We start from the raw sequence: 16,906 nt of genomic DNA on the forward strand, positions 1-16,906 counted from the left end.
TACCACATCCAAGCTAGTGAGAATGTCTGTCTTTAAGATCGAGATGTTTTTGAATTCTTAATGTAAGTGTCTGATTTCTGATATGTCCTTTTAGGAGGCTGGAGAGGTGTTTGGATAATAAATATGTTGGAGCATTTCTTCCATCAATGATCGGGCGTAGCAGAACTCCACTTTTGTTGACTTTCGGGGTGCTATACAATCGTGGTGTCAATGGGTGTAATGACTTAAGATTCCATTGTAAGTCTGTGGACCAACTAGTCATGTTCTGTAGTAAGTTATTAGTGTCCTTATGGCTTTTCCATGTTGGGTCTGATTCTAATATATGATACGTTGATGAATTTGATAGTAATTCTGCAATCTTGGCTATGTAGTCCTTCGTGTTTAAAATGACTGTGGCATTACCTTTGTCTGCTTTTAAGATTGTTATTTGTTTATCCTTTTTGAAGTTTGAGAGAACTCTTTTTTCTTGAGGTGTTATGTTTAGGTTAGGTGACCTTGAAGTTAAAACGATAATAGCACTTTTTAATCTCAGATCGTTTACAACTCTGGACTGAGCCTCTCTGATGAAAAAGTAATTTTTAACCTTTCGGACCATATATTGACACAACCAGAAACTGAAATACTTAAGAAAGAATTCAATTTTGCCATTGCTCCAGATCCTATTCCTAAGGTCAACATCATCAGTAACATAGAGAAAGCACCCTCATCCTTTCCTGAAACAATGGCAAACAATTCTGTTTTTATTTTAAATTTATACGATAGTGTTACTCCATTTTCTCTGTACTAGCCACTTTGAGTTTTGAGTTTTCTCTTACCATTATAAGCCCTGAAGAAGCCAAACAGCCCTGTTGGCGAAACTTGTTGGCATTAGATGTTTATAAATCATGCTCAATTAAAGATCAATATATATTTCATTTTAATTAAACATTACCTCTCGTTTCCTTTTATAGAAAAACTTGTCACATATCTACTCTCAAACATAGAGTCCTAACAATTTGCTCCAATGAGCAGGCTTTGACGAATGAATATGAAATTATTAGCATACTTTTATAAACAATGAGTAAAAAATAAATAAAAAGCCTCCATAATTATGCTACAAAAGGTAAAAAAGATTACAAAAATGTCATGGCCACTGTACATTATACTGCATCAATACAATGAAGACAGTAAGTTGACATTCAGATGTCATAATGCAAAAATGGGCATAAAAACTATGGTTCACTTGGATGTTAAGAAATATACTGATAATTAGGTATAAGGAAGTAAATCTCTTTATGAAGCTTTGATACAACCATATCTGGACTTTTATGCATAAATGTAGTTGTCTGGGTTTTTTGGGAATGCTGAAATGGTGTAGAAGATTTAGAGGTAAGCAAATAACCAAATTGGCAATTCACTTATCCTAATCTCATAGAGAATGTTCTCCATGATGTGAAACTGAACGTTTGTTTGTTATAGAGTAGCTGATGGATGGAAAAGAGGGAATATGATAGAAACATATAAGTTACTAAAAGGATTTTACAGAGTAGATGCTAAAGATATTTTTCAGTATACACCCTCTGTCCAAAAAGAAACCGAACTTTTTGAAAATATAAGAAACTAGTGGCGCCACCTGTTGTATCTTTTTGTTGTCGAAAGTGGCAACTTTCATTAGTGTTGTGTCAACTGTTTATGACAATTGTTTCATTAGAAGCCGAGTTATAATGCCAAAAGTGACAGTGTGTTTTGATGAACAGTCAGTCAGCATGATATTCATGCCGTATGTGATGAATTCTCACTATCAATCGCTTCAAAACTTTGAGATAAAACTCACCATTGACCGTTTGGCCGAGCAGAACGAATTCTTTGTGGATAATGCCCTTGGAATCATAGAAACAAGCATTGTCTTTTCTTTTGACTTTTCCAAGCGATTTTTTTTTGGATGCCACTCTTCTGGTGGTCTCCACTCAGCACTGTGGCACTTTGTTTCAGGCTTATACTCAAAACATCATGTTTCCTCACCAGTAACGATTGTTTCAAGGAAGTTTGAGTCCTTATGAGTGGTTTTAATGAGGTCCTTGCAGTGTTCAATTCGATACATTTTTTTGGTTGTCGGTCAACTTGTGGGGAACAAATCACGAATTCAATTTACGAAGGCCCAAACTCTCGGTCAAAATGTTGTGTACAGTTGATTTTGGAATTCCCAATTCATTTTCAATCGATATCACGGACGATTTTGGGTTTTTTTGATAAAATCATGCTCTTTTTGGGTGTTAACTTCGCTCAGTCACCAATTTTTGGACGGCCAGGCTTTTCGTCGTCCTCAAGCGTCTCACGACCACTTTGAAATTGCTAAATCACTTGTAGACTTGAGTATGGGATAAGCATTCATCACCGTATGCTTTTTGAAGCATTTGATGCATTTCAGTAAAACTTTTACCAAGTTTTACACAAAAGTCAATCGCCACTCTCTGTTCAAAACTCATTTTCTGACCATTCTTCAAAACACACTGTCACTCTTGGCACAAATACTCAGCTTCTAATGAAACAAATGTCATAAACAGTTGACACAATACTAATGAATGTTGCCACTTTCAACAACAAAAACGATACAACAGGTGGCACCACTAGGTTCTATTTTCGAAATGTTCGGCTTCTTTTTGGACACGGTGTATAACTGGACAAGAGAGAAAATTTTAATCATTAAATTTCTTCAAAATATATATTTATATAAATAGTGATTTATATATAGATTTTGTAGTACAAATATATATAAATAAATAATATGAAATATGTATACACTCACACATATGCAGAATTATTATTTGATACAAAGTAATTTTACCAAAAATCAGAATGTGAAATTATGTTTTAATTATTTGATCATTTCTCAATTCATATTTAGGAAGCTCAGAGATTCTTTAGTGGAGGAGGAAAGAATGACTCTTGCTTTAGAGGTGTCAACAAAGTTTGGATTAGACACCACTGGAGTTTGGGCCACTTGGGGTATGATAAATCTTAAAGCTGGAAATTGGGCAACGGCTAGAGAAAAGTTTGCTCACTGTTTGAAGGTAAAAGTTAAATTTAAGTAATTATGCTTTCTCTCTCATATCCTTATATAAATAAAACATTCTCTGTAATGCTAAATTAATAAATATAAATATTTAAAAAGATTAATCTAGAAAATTCATAATTGTCAAACGTGTAACTGAGTGATATAAGGATAACATTTGTAGTATTATAAATAAATTATAATATATGATCTTTTCAGTTAAAGTTGAGTTAGACTTGTTTCACCGAGGTAGTAGGATTTTTTGTTTAAAACATTCAAACTAGCTGATGAAACGTGCTCAATTGACAAAATATATCACTTCATGACATTAGCTGCCTCACCATTGACCTTAGGTCAAATGCTTCCATTGAAAATATGACAGCATCCCTTTATTAAACACTAATTTTAAAGACCTAATTTTAAAATTTTAAAACTTTAATTTTAAAATTTCATAGTGATTCACTTAACAAGACTAAGAGGAATCTTTTCAAAATATAGAAGAGAAAATATTTTCAATAGTTAATAGAGATAGATTTGTTTAACCTTTGCATTTTAAATTGAAAAATGTTAATTCTTGATATAATCACATTATGCTATAATAGGGCAGTTAATTATTTTTTGCATAGTCTTCTTTGTCTGCATTTGCATGTATTCTCATGCCAGTTTTTTGAAGAAAAGTAAAAAAACATTATCCTCTCTTTTGGCTAACTCTCCCTTTAGTAAAAGTCCATACAAAGGTTTTCTACATCCTAGATTCAAACCTGAGTCTTTCCATCCAGAGATCATCATTATTACCAACTTAGGTTCTTAATATGTTACTCATAAGATATTAATGACAAACAGTTATATTTGTTTTCATCATATATTATCCTATTGTAGGCAAACAAAAGTTTTTTCATGAATATCTTGCCTTTCTGAAAGAAAGTTATCCTAAATATTCACGTCAAATAAAACACCTTCCATGAGTAGCATGTTATTTTACATTTTAGTAAGATAATTTTCAGCAATTAAAGTAACCTCTTGAAATGCCATGTGCCACCTCCACAGTAAAGAGATTATTTTTACATATAGAAGATGTAACACCATATTTTTACTATCACTAGATTTAACTAATCTAGATATAATTCTGTGATTCTTAAAATCTATATTTAACAAAAATATACAGCATGATATAACCACATTTTGGCTAACTGACATGTCATTAATTTAATATGCTTGAAATCATCATTCCAAGTGAAATATCAAGTAATATAAAACAAAATGACATTTTCTGCTATATAAGAACAATCCCTATATAATATCAAAATGACAAACTTTTTTTGTAATATCAATCTAAGTCACAGTATGAAACCAAACAACACAGATTTTTGAACACATTGATGAAAGACTTGGGTTTTGAATCGTATTTACATATGATGAGAATATTTATAAGGACTTTATTTTTGACTGAAAGCAAGTTAGTCACTCCTTTGTGGAAGTGACATAGTTTTTCTTTGTACAAAAGACAATGGAATGGAGATCACATGAACTGATAGACAGCAGACTGTGAAAGTGGGAGTAACTGCTCTGAGTAAAATTAAGTTAAGGAAAGCCAAATTAATCAAACTGAATGGAAAAAAAAAAAAAACTGTTGCAGTTCCTTTTTTTACTTGACTAAGATGAGATGACTACAAAAGATTCTTAATGTACTACTTATTCATAATTTATAAGTAAGTCATATTTTTAAAAAGTTAAGTAAATATAAAAGAAAAATATTCTCTTTAATATGAAATATGCACATTTTATTTTATGAATCACATCAAGAACCTGCTGCTAACACACACAAAGATTTTTTAGAACTTAAGCAGCAACCATTCAAATTTTTGCACTTCATATTAGTAAACCTGCAAAAAATATAGTCATTTATGTGTAAGAGTTATCTGTGTGATCATCTCCTCTGCTTTTTGTTATTCAATTACAAATTTGTACCGTTTAGTCAAATTGTACAAATTTGTACATTTTTCTGAACTACAGAAAAATCCATGAAAAACCCATGATACAGAAGAGTTTCGTGTTAAAATTTTTGGCAATCCATCTCTCTACTGCCAAAGGATGTTTTTCATGGACTGCAGGTAGGTTTTATAATATGTGTGTGCATGTGTGCTTACATGTAAAGTTCTTAATTTTAGTTTTACAGTTCTGAAAGTCTTTATTTTCAGAACTTTAAAAAAGTTAAGACATTTAAAAAGCTCTATCACATATTTAAATAAATTGATAGGTGAACATGTCTTTCCTCATGTTACTGATACTATTCAAATCCTATTCATTGTGTTGAATTTATGGAGACAAAAACATATGTTAAAGCTAGTACTTATAATTAAGAAAGTATCATTCAATGTTTCAACCTCGATAGTGATACCGAAGTGATACCAAGGTTGAAGTTTCAACTTTGGTTGAACCAGATAATACCAGACTGGTTTTAACCTTTACTGGGGTATCACTTCTGGGTCTGGGATGGAATACCAAGGCAAGTGATGTCAAATCATTACCTTCTATATATGAGTTGCCCAGTCGTAAAGTTACTTCATGTGCAAACTTTGTTTGCTTACATCTCTAATTTATAGCATAACCAAGTGGAAAAGCTTCCACCAAGGTCATCATCATCATCAGGAAAACATACATATGAACAAGACACAAGCTATATGACACTAACACAAAAGTAAACCAAAACAAAACCAAAATTGTTTATGCTAATGAAAATAATAAATAATAAAATATAAATAAAATTAATAATTATGTAAAAAAATAATTAAATAAAAATTAATGAATACTTTTTTTTTACATAAGTGTAATAACATACAGATGATTAAAAAAAATTACAGGGGACTACATCAAATACATCTCTACAGTCCTGTTATCTTAAAGTTTTCTTGTGTTTAGGTTCTGCCATCATGTTCTGGATGTTTTTTGGGTTGAAGATGGGTCTTCCAGATTCTTGGAGTTACTAATCCATCATTCTTGTTGAGATTAGGATAATAAATCGGCATCTCACAAGCTTCCTTGCATTTTCTTTCAAACCAGGTTTTAGTGTACTGTAGAGACTTGGTGCCTTTCCAGTTAATTCTGTGACATGTTTGTGGTGCATGGTCTGACAGTCCTGTCCTGTTTTACCATAGTAAAGAAATTTATTGTGCCATCTGTGTTTTGGAATTGAATTGTGCACCCTGCTTCGGTGTTAATTAATCAGCTATACTTTCTAAAACGATATAGAGGCAGCAAACATGATTCCAAACTGCATCAAGCTTAAAAAGAAGTTTACTTCATCAAAAGTGCTTCTTATTTATGCCTGAATGGAAAAAGCCATGTTGAGAGAACAAATCCATCAGGTCCACAAAAATCTGATAATTAGCCAAAACAACATTTTGCAACTAAAAGCAGAGCAATCTAGCTACATAAATCCCAATATTTGGGATATACTAGAGATGATTACAGATGACTCTGCAATGCATGTTCTATGTAAAAGCAAAGAGAAACTGAAAACGAAGTTCCAGAGACAAACAACAAGAAAGTAACAGATAATCAAGATGCCATATCCAGAGGAACAACCAATGAACCACAGCTAAGTGATCAACATATCAAGCTACAACTTTAAATAAAAATAAATAAATTTTAGCCTATTTTTTCTAACCACTACCGGGTGAAGGCCTCTCCCAGTGTGGGAGGTTTTGGGTCTACTGCTCCCATGGTGACCCAGTTCATATTGGGAGAGGACATAACAAACATCCATGCTTACGTGGGATTCGAACCCACAGCCTGTTGGCTGGGAGGCGGATATGCTAACCACTCGGCCAGCCAGGCCAGCATTAAAGATACAACTTTAATGAAGGATAATTCTCACTTCTGCAAAATGGCTGAAACTACTCTAGCACTCCAAGGTCAGTCAATAAGATAGCTTATTACATGCACCAAAACCTCCACATCATCTCATGATGAAACCAGGTGTTTGTGATTCATTGCACTTGTGGCATTTGCTATAATTTGTTATAATTGCTTTTTTTTTTTTTATCATCATCATCATCAAATTCCTGACATGTACCCTCAAGGGGTGTACAGGATATGATAGTATTACATGAAAAATTTACATCATTACTAACTTCCTGTCTACAATTTTCCTCCAAATCAGTCTGTTACTTGTCAAGACTCCAACATTATCAGATCTTATATTTCTATCGTCTAAGGCACTTTGTACCATATCAATCCACCTATATCTTGGTCTTCCTCTGAGTCATTTTCTTGCCAACCTGACAGAGAACACTTGTTTTGCTAATCTTTCCTCACCCATTCTGTTTAAGTGACCATACCACCTGATATTAGCTCTGCTAGCGCATTCCTGGATGCCAACAATGTCAAGTTCTTTCCTAATATCCTCATTTTTAATATGATATTGATGCCATCTGTTCACACCTCTAATCTTTCTCAGGACTCTCATATCTGTGGTCTCTAGTCTTTGGTCAAGTGTTTTACTTCTGACCCAGCTCTCAGATCCATAAGTTAAAACTGGTTTGAACACTGTCTTGTATACAGCTAATTTAGTGTTCCGATTAATTTTTTTCTTATTCCATATGCATTTATTCAATTGACTTCCTACTACTAGCTTTGCTGATTCTGTTGTCTATTTCCATATTTAATTTACCATTTTAACTAAAAATTGTGCCTAAGTAGCTGAAATGTTTTACTTGTTCCACAGGTTCCCCGTTCACAAAACAGTTGACATTTTCAATGATTCTGCCTATTTTCATTGTCTTTGTCTTTTTAATGCTGACCTTCATACCATATCTGTTACAACAGTTATTCAATTTAGTCAGGGAATCTTGCAAACTTGTAGCAGATTTATTTAGAAGTATAACATCGTCTGCATAAAGCAAAGAGCTGACATTAACACTCTAATTTTGATATCATGTTTAATTCCACTTTCCTTCATAATGTGATTCATATAGATAATGAATAACAGAGGGGATAATCTGCATCCTTGTCTCACACCAGATTTAACATTAAACCATCTTCCTGTACTTCCTTCAATTCTAACTGTTGACTTACAACTCAAATAAAGACTGAGTATTGTTTGATATAATTGCCCATTGACACCATATAACTGTAGCCTATTGAATAGCTTCTCTCTTTGCACCTTGTCATATGCCTTTTCCAGATCTACAAAACTATACAGATCTTTGTTATATTCCCATGCTTTCTCAACTATTTGTTGTAAAGTGAAGATCTGATCCTGACAGCCTCTATTTGGCCTGAATCCTGCTTGTTCTTCAACAAGCTTTTCTTCCACAATTCTTCTCAACCGTTTTTCAAGTATACTTGCATAAATCTTGCCAGGAACACTCAGTAGGGAAATACCTCTGTAATTTTCACATTCAGTTTTATTTCCCTTTTTATACATGGGTACTATTAGAGCTCTACTCCAATCATCGGGAATTCGTCCCTCTGTCCAGGCTTTCTGAACTATGCAGTGCAGCCACTGTAAGACTTTTATACCACCATAATTCAGCATTTCTGGTCGAATATCATCTACTCCTGCTGCCTTTCCACATTTCAAGCCTTTGATGGCTTTTCTACTTCAAGTATGGATATGTATTCCTGACTGTATGCCTGCTGAGTGTTTTCTACTACTGTGCTATCACTGCTTGTTTCATTTAGCAATTTTTAGAAGTAATTACTCCATACTCCAAGGATATCTTTTTCTCCCATTTTCATGTCACCTTTATCATCTCTGACTCCTTTTACAGCACTCTTTCCTCCATTTCTAAGCTTCTTCAACAATCTCCAAAATATCTTACTACCTTCTTGATATTTATTTTCTATGTTCTTGCCAAAGTCCTCCCATGACTTTTGTTTAGCTACTTTTACAGTGTTTCGCTTTCTTACATTTGTCTCTGTATTCTCTAAGAGCAAAAGCTGACTTATTTGCCAGGAACTTTTGATATGCTTTCTTCTTTATCTTCACTGCCTCTTTAACTTCCTGTGTCCACCATGGAGTTCTGATTTTTCTATCCTTGCAGACTACCTCACCACATGCCTCTCTGGCTGAATCATTTGGGGTTTTCTTCAAGGCTTGTCACTGAATCTCCAAGGTTTGATTCCTGTTCTCAAACTCTTTCATTTTTTATTCAATAATCTTTGTATGTATTTTAGTCTACAGCTCACATCTGAGAGCTGCTCAACTTTTATTCGCTTTAAAACTTTCTTACATGTTATTCTTTTCGATATGAAATTCAATTTTATCCCGCTCAAGACTAAATAGTGATCACTTCCAATTTCAAATCCTCTGTACACTCTGGTATCCTGCACCAGGGAGAAAACATCACTATCAACAATAACATAGTCAATGAGACTTTTCTTATTCCTTGCTTCTTCTCTCCATGTGAATTTGTGCACATTTTTATATTGGAACATGGTGTTAGTAATAACCAGTCCATGTCCTGAGCAGAAATCCAACAGGTATTTGCCATTATTATTAGCTTTGCTCTTTTCTCCAAATTTTTCCAAAATATTTTTCTATGTCTGACAATCATTTCTTACTCTGCCATTTAGATCCCCAACAAGGACTAACTTTTCCTTTTTCATTGTGTCAGTTGCTTTCTCTAAAGCATTAAAAAATTCCTCCACTTCTACCTTAGTAGAACCTTCTGTGGGACCATAGGTACAAATAAGTCTCATTGTCAATTCCCCATTCTGATATTAGCCCACATCACTCTACTTGAGACTGCCTGTCATTCAAGAAGATTAGCCTCATATTTAGTATTGAATATAATGGCAACTCCTTTTCCTTGATTGTCATTACCTGAATATAACATTTTGTATATATTGGTCAGAAAGATCTCGCCAGTTTTTGTCTTTTTTGTTTCAGTCACCCCTATTATGCCGATTATCAATTCCTCAGCTAGCTCCATTTCTTTGCCATTCAGGCTTCTTATGTTGATAGTACCGATCTTTAACTCCAGTAATGTTGATTTGGGGTACGTTTTCAGATTTGTTCCAGTAGCTGACTTTTCGCTGTTCACCCTGGTTTCCTGGCAAAAACAACAGGGACCTTGTTTAACAGGGTGACGTCCCAGCCGGCATGAAATTTTGTCATGTTGTACCATCATTTTGTATATTGGTTTAAGCCAATAAAAATACAATTTGGTCTGCTAAATCCCAAATTGCCAGCCCATCCTCGTTCGTTCAGTATCTAGGTAGATATCCAACAGGGTGCACCATGAGAAGGTGAGGATTGGGCATTAAGTCAGAAGCCCTGGTCGGTTCTCCGCATTCCTTTAAAGGCTATGTGGGGGTCTCCTCTCAGTTATACAGCTTTTATCTGCCTTTGGCAGATTTTACTAGTTTATCCACAAGTCTCATTGTGCATGATTGTTATAATATTAAGAAAATGAAAGAATTACTTTCACATGTTTTATATATATATATATATATATATATATATAATTTAAACAATGGCTGTTTGAAATAGTGAGTAGTCATTTTAGAAACTGCATTGTCAAGCTCATATACTTATGTATTTAAGAAATGTTTATTTTTTTAATTATGGAATTATATGTTTAATAATTTCTGATTTTTATAATTTCTCATTTGAAATATTTATTTCAGAAACCAAAGGATTCTAAAAGTCATCTGCAAGAAAGTCCACTTTTGGGTGAAATTATATCCCATTTAGAAACTTGTAAACATCCTGGAGGAAGTGTATGTAATATAAAGTTATTGTCATAGCACTGAATAAAAAGATTACCTGACTTTTTACAAATTGTTTACAAATTACTTCCTTCAAATAGATTATTATAGATATTCTCCCATTGATAGGGTTTGACATTGATAGTTTCTCAGCAAATTGCCATCTTATGGTCTGCTTTCCTCCCTTTGTAATTCATTGCGGGTTTTCTCTCAGGTTGTTTACTGCGAATAATTATGGAGGAGGATGCTCTCTCTCTCTTCAAATGTTCCTAATGCATGTGCTGTTAAGGGCTCTGGTATTGTGCCCACCTTCTTCCTCTTATACATAAATGACCTTAAATTCTATGCACAGTTTTGCTGATAATAGTACTCCTCATTCCTTCTACTCATATAACAAATGCTGAGGTGATCAAACATCTAAAGTTTGAGTGCTGTAAACTCTGGTCAACTTCACTGCTTCCAAAACACAGTTGTTGTTGTTTTTTAATAATGGAATTATATTTTTAATAATTTCTAATTTTTGTAATTCTCCTTTCAACTACTAACCATGCTCAAACTTGCTTAACTTTTTGCGAGCCATTAGTAGCAGAGGCTCTACCAATCGACCAACCTTTGCTGGCAACTAAGAATAAACTAAATATCAACAATAATGACGGCATGAAAATTCCAAGAATCTGGATGGCACACATTCAGCCCACCTAACACATAGTATCCAGCATATGTCAGGACTCTAGGCAACCTTCAGCCAGTATTGGAAACCATTCCATACTAACTGGTTGGAATGTATATGTACGATCATGATGTTAATATATATATTTATATGCATAGACTTGTTGCTGCTCCCAATGTAATTTTACAACCAGTAAATAATATTACTAATAGGACTCTAGCGTTGATGTGTGTGTATTTTTTTTTTTTTTTTTTTTTTTTTTTTTTTTTTTTTTTTGCCATCGGCCAGGCCAATAATTGTTGTAATGGTCGGTCAGTAACTTGAACAAACCATGTAGATTGAAGTGTAGCTTGCATATGCTCCAGAAGATGACCTTGATATAAACATCGAAAGTGGATCTTAGTTTATATTAAACTAAAGTTTTACTCAAACATGATAGTTGTCTCCATGATTTTCCAAAATGTATTCACATAGTGATAATACTGTTTTGAGAGAAATTTATTATGGCAAATTTTCTACTTTAAGTGACTTTCTTTTTTCCTCATGAGTTAATTACAGTGAAATTTAAATGTAGTTAACTCTCACTGTAAGTAATATCAGATTGCATACATTGGTTCAAGAAGATATATTAAGTAGGATTTAAATGGATCAGTAGCATCATTAAGCAGATGCTGAAAAAAAAAGAAAGAAAAAGAAAATATTTTGGATGGAATATAAAGGAAAAGATCATTGGTCTGAGCAAATCTGATTTGCCTTCCTTACAATGTGTTTCACCCTTCTTGCCTGTACTATATGTACCACTCATTACAAAGGGGAAGGGGGGAGTAGCATGTTTTAAGGGCAAAATCAGATTACAAGAGGAAGTTAGTCAAGTAGAGCCAAAGAGTTCTTTATCCACATAGCAAGTAAATGGTATAACAATTATTGTAGGATAATTTTAATAGATGCTGATGTGACAGAAGCAGAAAGAATTATTGGATTACTAAGCAATCACTTTGTAAGGATGTATCATCTTTTGCAATCTATCTGCAAAAGATGATACACCTTGTTTGTCTGTGTGTGTGTGTGTATATATATATATATGTGTATATATATATATATATATATATATATATATATATATATAAAAGTCTATCTATATTATCTCCACAAGATCACAGAAGGATGGCATTACCAGAAATTAAATAATAGCAGAATATGTATTATAGTGGGTAACTCAGAAGCACAGATGTAGACAGGGTCATGTAAAAATAAAGCAAGCTGGAATGGAGGGGCATAACTACCGGATCTCAATGCAAATACACCCATGGGAATGGATGAAATATTGGCCCATGTATTATGAGAATGGGCATCGTCTCTGACAGGCTGTTTTGGTCTCAGCTTTGGCAGGGTTCCAAGTTAATGTAAAGAGGGGGAACTAGTTCCATTACATAAAAGAAGTTCCAACAGTTGCAAATTATAGCCTGATCAATATATGTAGGAAATGTGGATAGAAAAATGGATAGGAATATTATTATAGAGTCAGCACAATGACTTTGTGAAGGATAGGCCATGCATTAATGATTTTCTCACTTTCTGTAATAAAGCACCAGTTTATTTGAATGAAGGAAATGACAGAAATACACCATGATATTGCTGGACTAAAGGAATTTGATAAGCTGTATCGAATTCTGTTGTGTGACTTATAGCAAATGGAGATGAATACAAATCTGGTTAGGACGGACATTGAAAAGTAATAGAAGATGGTATATAGAGAAACTTGGTAACAGTTAAGTGTGCCTTGCATAGGTATTTTTTACTCTAGCCATTCCCTTTATTCAATAGATGGTAGATGACTAGAGATGTGCTAGGATTCTGTACTTGAGCAGTTGATATTTAATTAGTATGTTGATGAATATTTAACGAGGAATTTGTAGCGTGAAGATAAAGTTTGGATATGAGATATTGCAAAAGTGGATAACTCAGAAGGACCATTTGGATGGTGAAAAACATATTCAATAGATGGTAGATGACTAGAGATGTGCTAGGATTCTGTACTTGAGCAGTTAATATTTAATTAGTATGTTGATGAATATTTAACGAGGAATTTGTAGCTTGAAGATAAAGTTTGGATATGAGATATTGCAAAAGTGGATAACTCAGAAGAACCATTTGGATGGTGAAAATCATACTGATAAGCAAATATAAAAGGGTTATTTCTTGTTTATAAGCCTTTGATATGACTACATCCAGACTACTGTGCAGCTTTTGATTGCCTGAATTTCTTGGAATGTAAGTGTTGTACTGGATTCAGAAATCTTGACTGGTCTGTGGAACTACCTATGATATTACCATAGGAACTGACTAGGATATTTTATGCCTATCAACTGCTTTGTAAGCAGTTGATAGGCATAAAATATCAACTATTAAATATCATAAAATAAAAAAAATGGAGAAGAGGTGGATGTGATAGCAGCATATAATTTACTAAAAGAGTTTTATGAGGCATGTCCAGAAAGTAAGATCCAATCAAGAATTTTAAAAAAATAATAAAAATAAAATAAAAACTGGTATAGAAGAAAAGAAGTTTTATTATATGCTAAAATAGTTACATATATACTTTACTTTTCATAGTTGCCATTGACTTCCAGCCACTTTTGGTATCATGGCACCAGCTTCTTCATGCCTGCATCAGAAAAGTCTGTCATCAATGAATTCAACCTCTGAGTCATGCTGTTCTATTCTTCCTCATTTTGTTCAAAGTACTGAGATAGGAGCCACTGCTTCATACACAGGAACAAGAAGTAGTCACTGTGTGCGAGGGCAGGGATATAGGGTGGTTGGTCAAAGAGTTCCCCCCCCCCCAAAACTTCTGCATTTGCTGAACAAGTCAAGTTGCATCATGGACTCACGTGTTGTCATGACAAAAGCAAGGCCCCTGATCACTCTTTATACTAGTAGCCTAGTTCAAACTTTTGTTTGCTTCGCACTTTAGTAAATGATTCAAGCAAGAATATAATTTCTTTTCAAACATAATTTATCTCAGATTTAAATATAAATATACTATATTTTAATAAACTCTTTATAAATATACTGTACTTTATTTTTTTTCTCTATAGTAGACACAGAATATTTTGTATTTAAGTGTTTTGCCTTTGTATATACAGTGAAGTAGATATTTTTTTCACTCCAGATAACTAGTATAACTGCAAATAATGTACATTAATACAGTTGATTTTCAGACTTTTCCAGTGAATTGGAAAAAAATTTATATATATATAAAAAACAGTAAGTTATATGACATCCAACCTCTAGTTATCCTTTTTCCAAACTCCAACTTAATATCTATATATATTAATGGTAGATATTATATATATATATATATTCATCTTTTTTTGACTGACTGAAACCAAGAAAATAGATAACAAGTTTATTTAATCGAGAACACAACATGTTTCGTCAAAACAACTTCTTCAAGTGTGGTAACACTTAAAGCAAATTAAAAAACAACCATAAAAACACTGTGCCATTATAATAACAAACTTGTAAACTGAAGTTAAGTTTGAATGGTCCATCTTTCTTGTCCATCAAACTTAACTTCAGTTTACAAGTCTGTTATTATAATGGCACAGTGTTTTTATTGTTTTCTTTTTAATTTGCTTTAAGTGTTACCACACCTGAAGTCGTTTTGACGAAACATGTTGCATGCTCGATTAAATTAATTTCTTATCTATTTTCTCGGTTTCAGTCAGTCAAAAAAAGATGAACATATCTAATCACTGAGTCAGTGTAATGATCATATATATATTCAGAATACATGTAATTTTTATGCACTCCCTTGCTTTTATTCATTTTAGGTTTCTCAGATAATGAAGTCATTAGAATCATTGAAAAACATCCAGAATGGTTTAAGTCAGGTATGAGGTTTGTTTTATGAAATAGAGAAGTGTATAGTGGATAAATTTATATAGATTTTAACTGATTAGGTGTGTGTGTGTGTGTGTGTGTGTGTGTGTGTGTGTGTGTGTGTGTGTGTGTGTGTGTGTGTGTGTGTGTGTATACACACTTTATGTATTTCATATCCAAATACAAGTGGTACAACATTATTTAGCACAAATTAAGATACATTACAAATGAGAACAGCTTAAATTTGGTAGGTGAATTACACAGGGACTAATAAGTAAAATGAAGAAAAAAGAAACTATACATAAGTTATAAACAATAAATATGGTCAGATGTTCCTCCATGCTCTGATAATTTGAGACTGTTCTGAAGATGCAGGGTACTGCTCACTATTGACTACACATATCTAAAAACTGCTTTTTCAGCATATATATATATATATATATATAAACACACACACCACATAGGAAGAAGTCAGCCAACACCCCAATGGGCAAGGTGCATCATGCCATATAATAAGTCGTGTTTGTAGTGAGTATAAATTGGAAGAATATAATGCTCCCAAGTCAGTGTAACCGTGTCTGGGTGAAATGGCTACAAGATGGGAACTGACAGAGTTTGAAAGAGACATTGTACAGTGGGATGTGAAAGCTTGGAAAGCTGTGCTATAGAGCAACAAATCATGTTATCCTCTATCAAACAGATGGATGGATGCGGGTGTAGTGGATGCTAGATGAATGTCTCTTACCAGAGTGCATAACCCCAACTATGAAATTTGGAGGTGGTGATGTGATGGTGTTGTCCTGTTTTTCTTGGTTTGGCTTTGAACTTCTGTTTGTCATGCCACAAATATTGAACTTTGAAGTATTTGAACATTCTGGGCAATGCAATGCTTCCTGCTTTGTGGCATTTCTGTAGAACCGATTGTTCCTTTCAGCAAGACAATGCACTGTGTAATAAGGCTGTTGCTGTTACTGTGTGGTTTGAGGACATGAATGTCACCAAACTTGACTGGCCTCCACAGAGTGGAGGCCAGTCAAGTCATAACATAACTGGAGCATCCGGTGAGGTCAAGGAACATCTGCCCCACAACAATCCAGGATCTCATTACATGCCTAAAGGAGGAATGGTCCAAAATTTCCATTGATTGCTATTGTATGCTTGTGGAAAGTATGCCCTGTAGTATTGCTGCCATCATCCCAGAAAAAGGAGGTCCTACATCTTATTAAGGTGGCAGTTAGTTCCTCACGCTATGGTTCTGTTGACTTCTTTCCAAGCAGTGTGTGTGTGTGTATATATATATATACACACACACACTATATTATCATTGTAGAAAATTTGTCTGCTGATTTTCAAAGTGAATTATGCTGTGATAAGTTGAGACTGTTTTGAGGATTGGGGTACTGCTCACTATTGACTAGATATATCTAATAAACTGCTTTTCAGTATGTGTGTGTGTGTGTGACTACACACACACTGTATTACCATTGTAGAAAATTTTTCTGCTTGTTTTAGAAGTGGATTATACTAGACAAGTGTTTTAATCCTTTTTCTAAGTGCAGGCAAACAAAGTTTGCACGTCAAGTATTTTCACAACTAGGCTATTT

General features: G+C 33.7%; 1 protein-coding gene across 1 annotated transcript in view; it reads left to right on the forward strand.

The window, feature by feature from the left end:
• The window catches only part of Sptz (zinc finger FYVE-type containing 26 spastizin), a 225,939-nt gene that overhangs the window by 122,811 nt on the left and 86,222 nt on the right, over positions 1-16,906 (forward strand). Inside the window, exons 12-14 of the mRNA XM_090399525.1 lie at positions 2,885-3,050; positions 10,667-10,759; positions 15,254-15,313. Coding sequence (XP_090255651.1) covers positions 2,885-3,050; positions 10,667-10,759; positions 15,254-15,313 — 319 coding nt within the window. The remainder of the gene's footprint in view (positions 1-2,884; positions 3,051-10,666; positions 10,760-15,253; positions 15,314-16,906) is intronic.

This window comes from Typopeltis vanoorti, chromosome 10 (assembly GCF_054136105.1).
Source record: "Typopeltis vanoorti isolate ZY-2024b chromosome 10, IOZ_Tvanoo_1.0, whole genome shotgun sequence".
In the NCBI taxonomy this organism is placed as follows: Eukaryota; Metazoa; Arthropoda; class Arachnida; order Uropygi; family Thelyphonidae; genus Typopeltis; species Typopeltis vanoorti.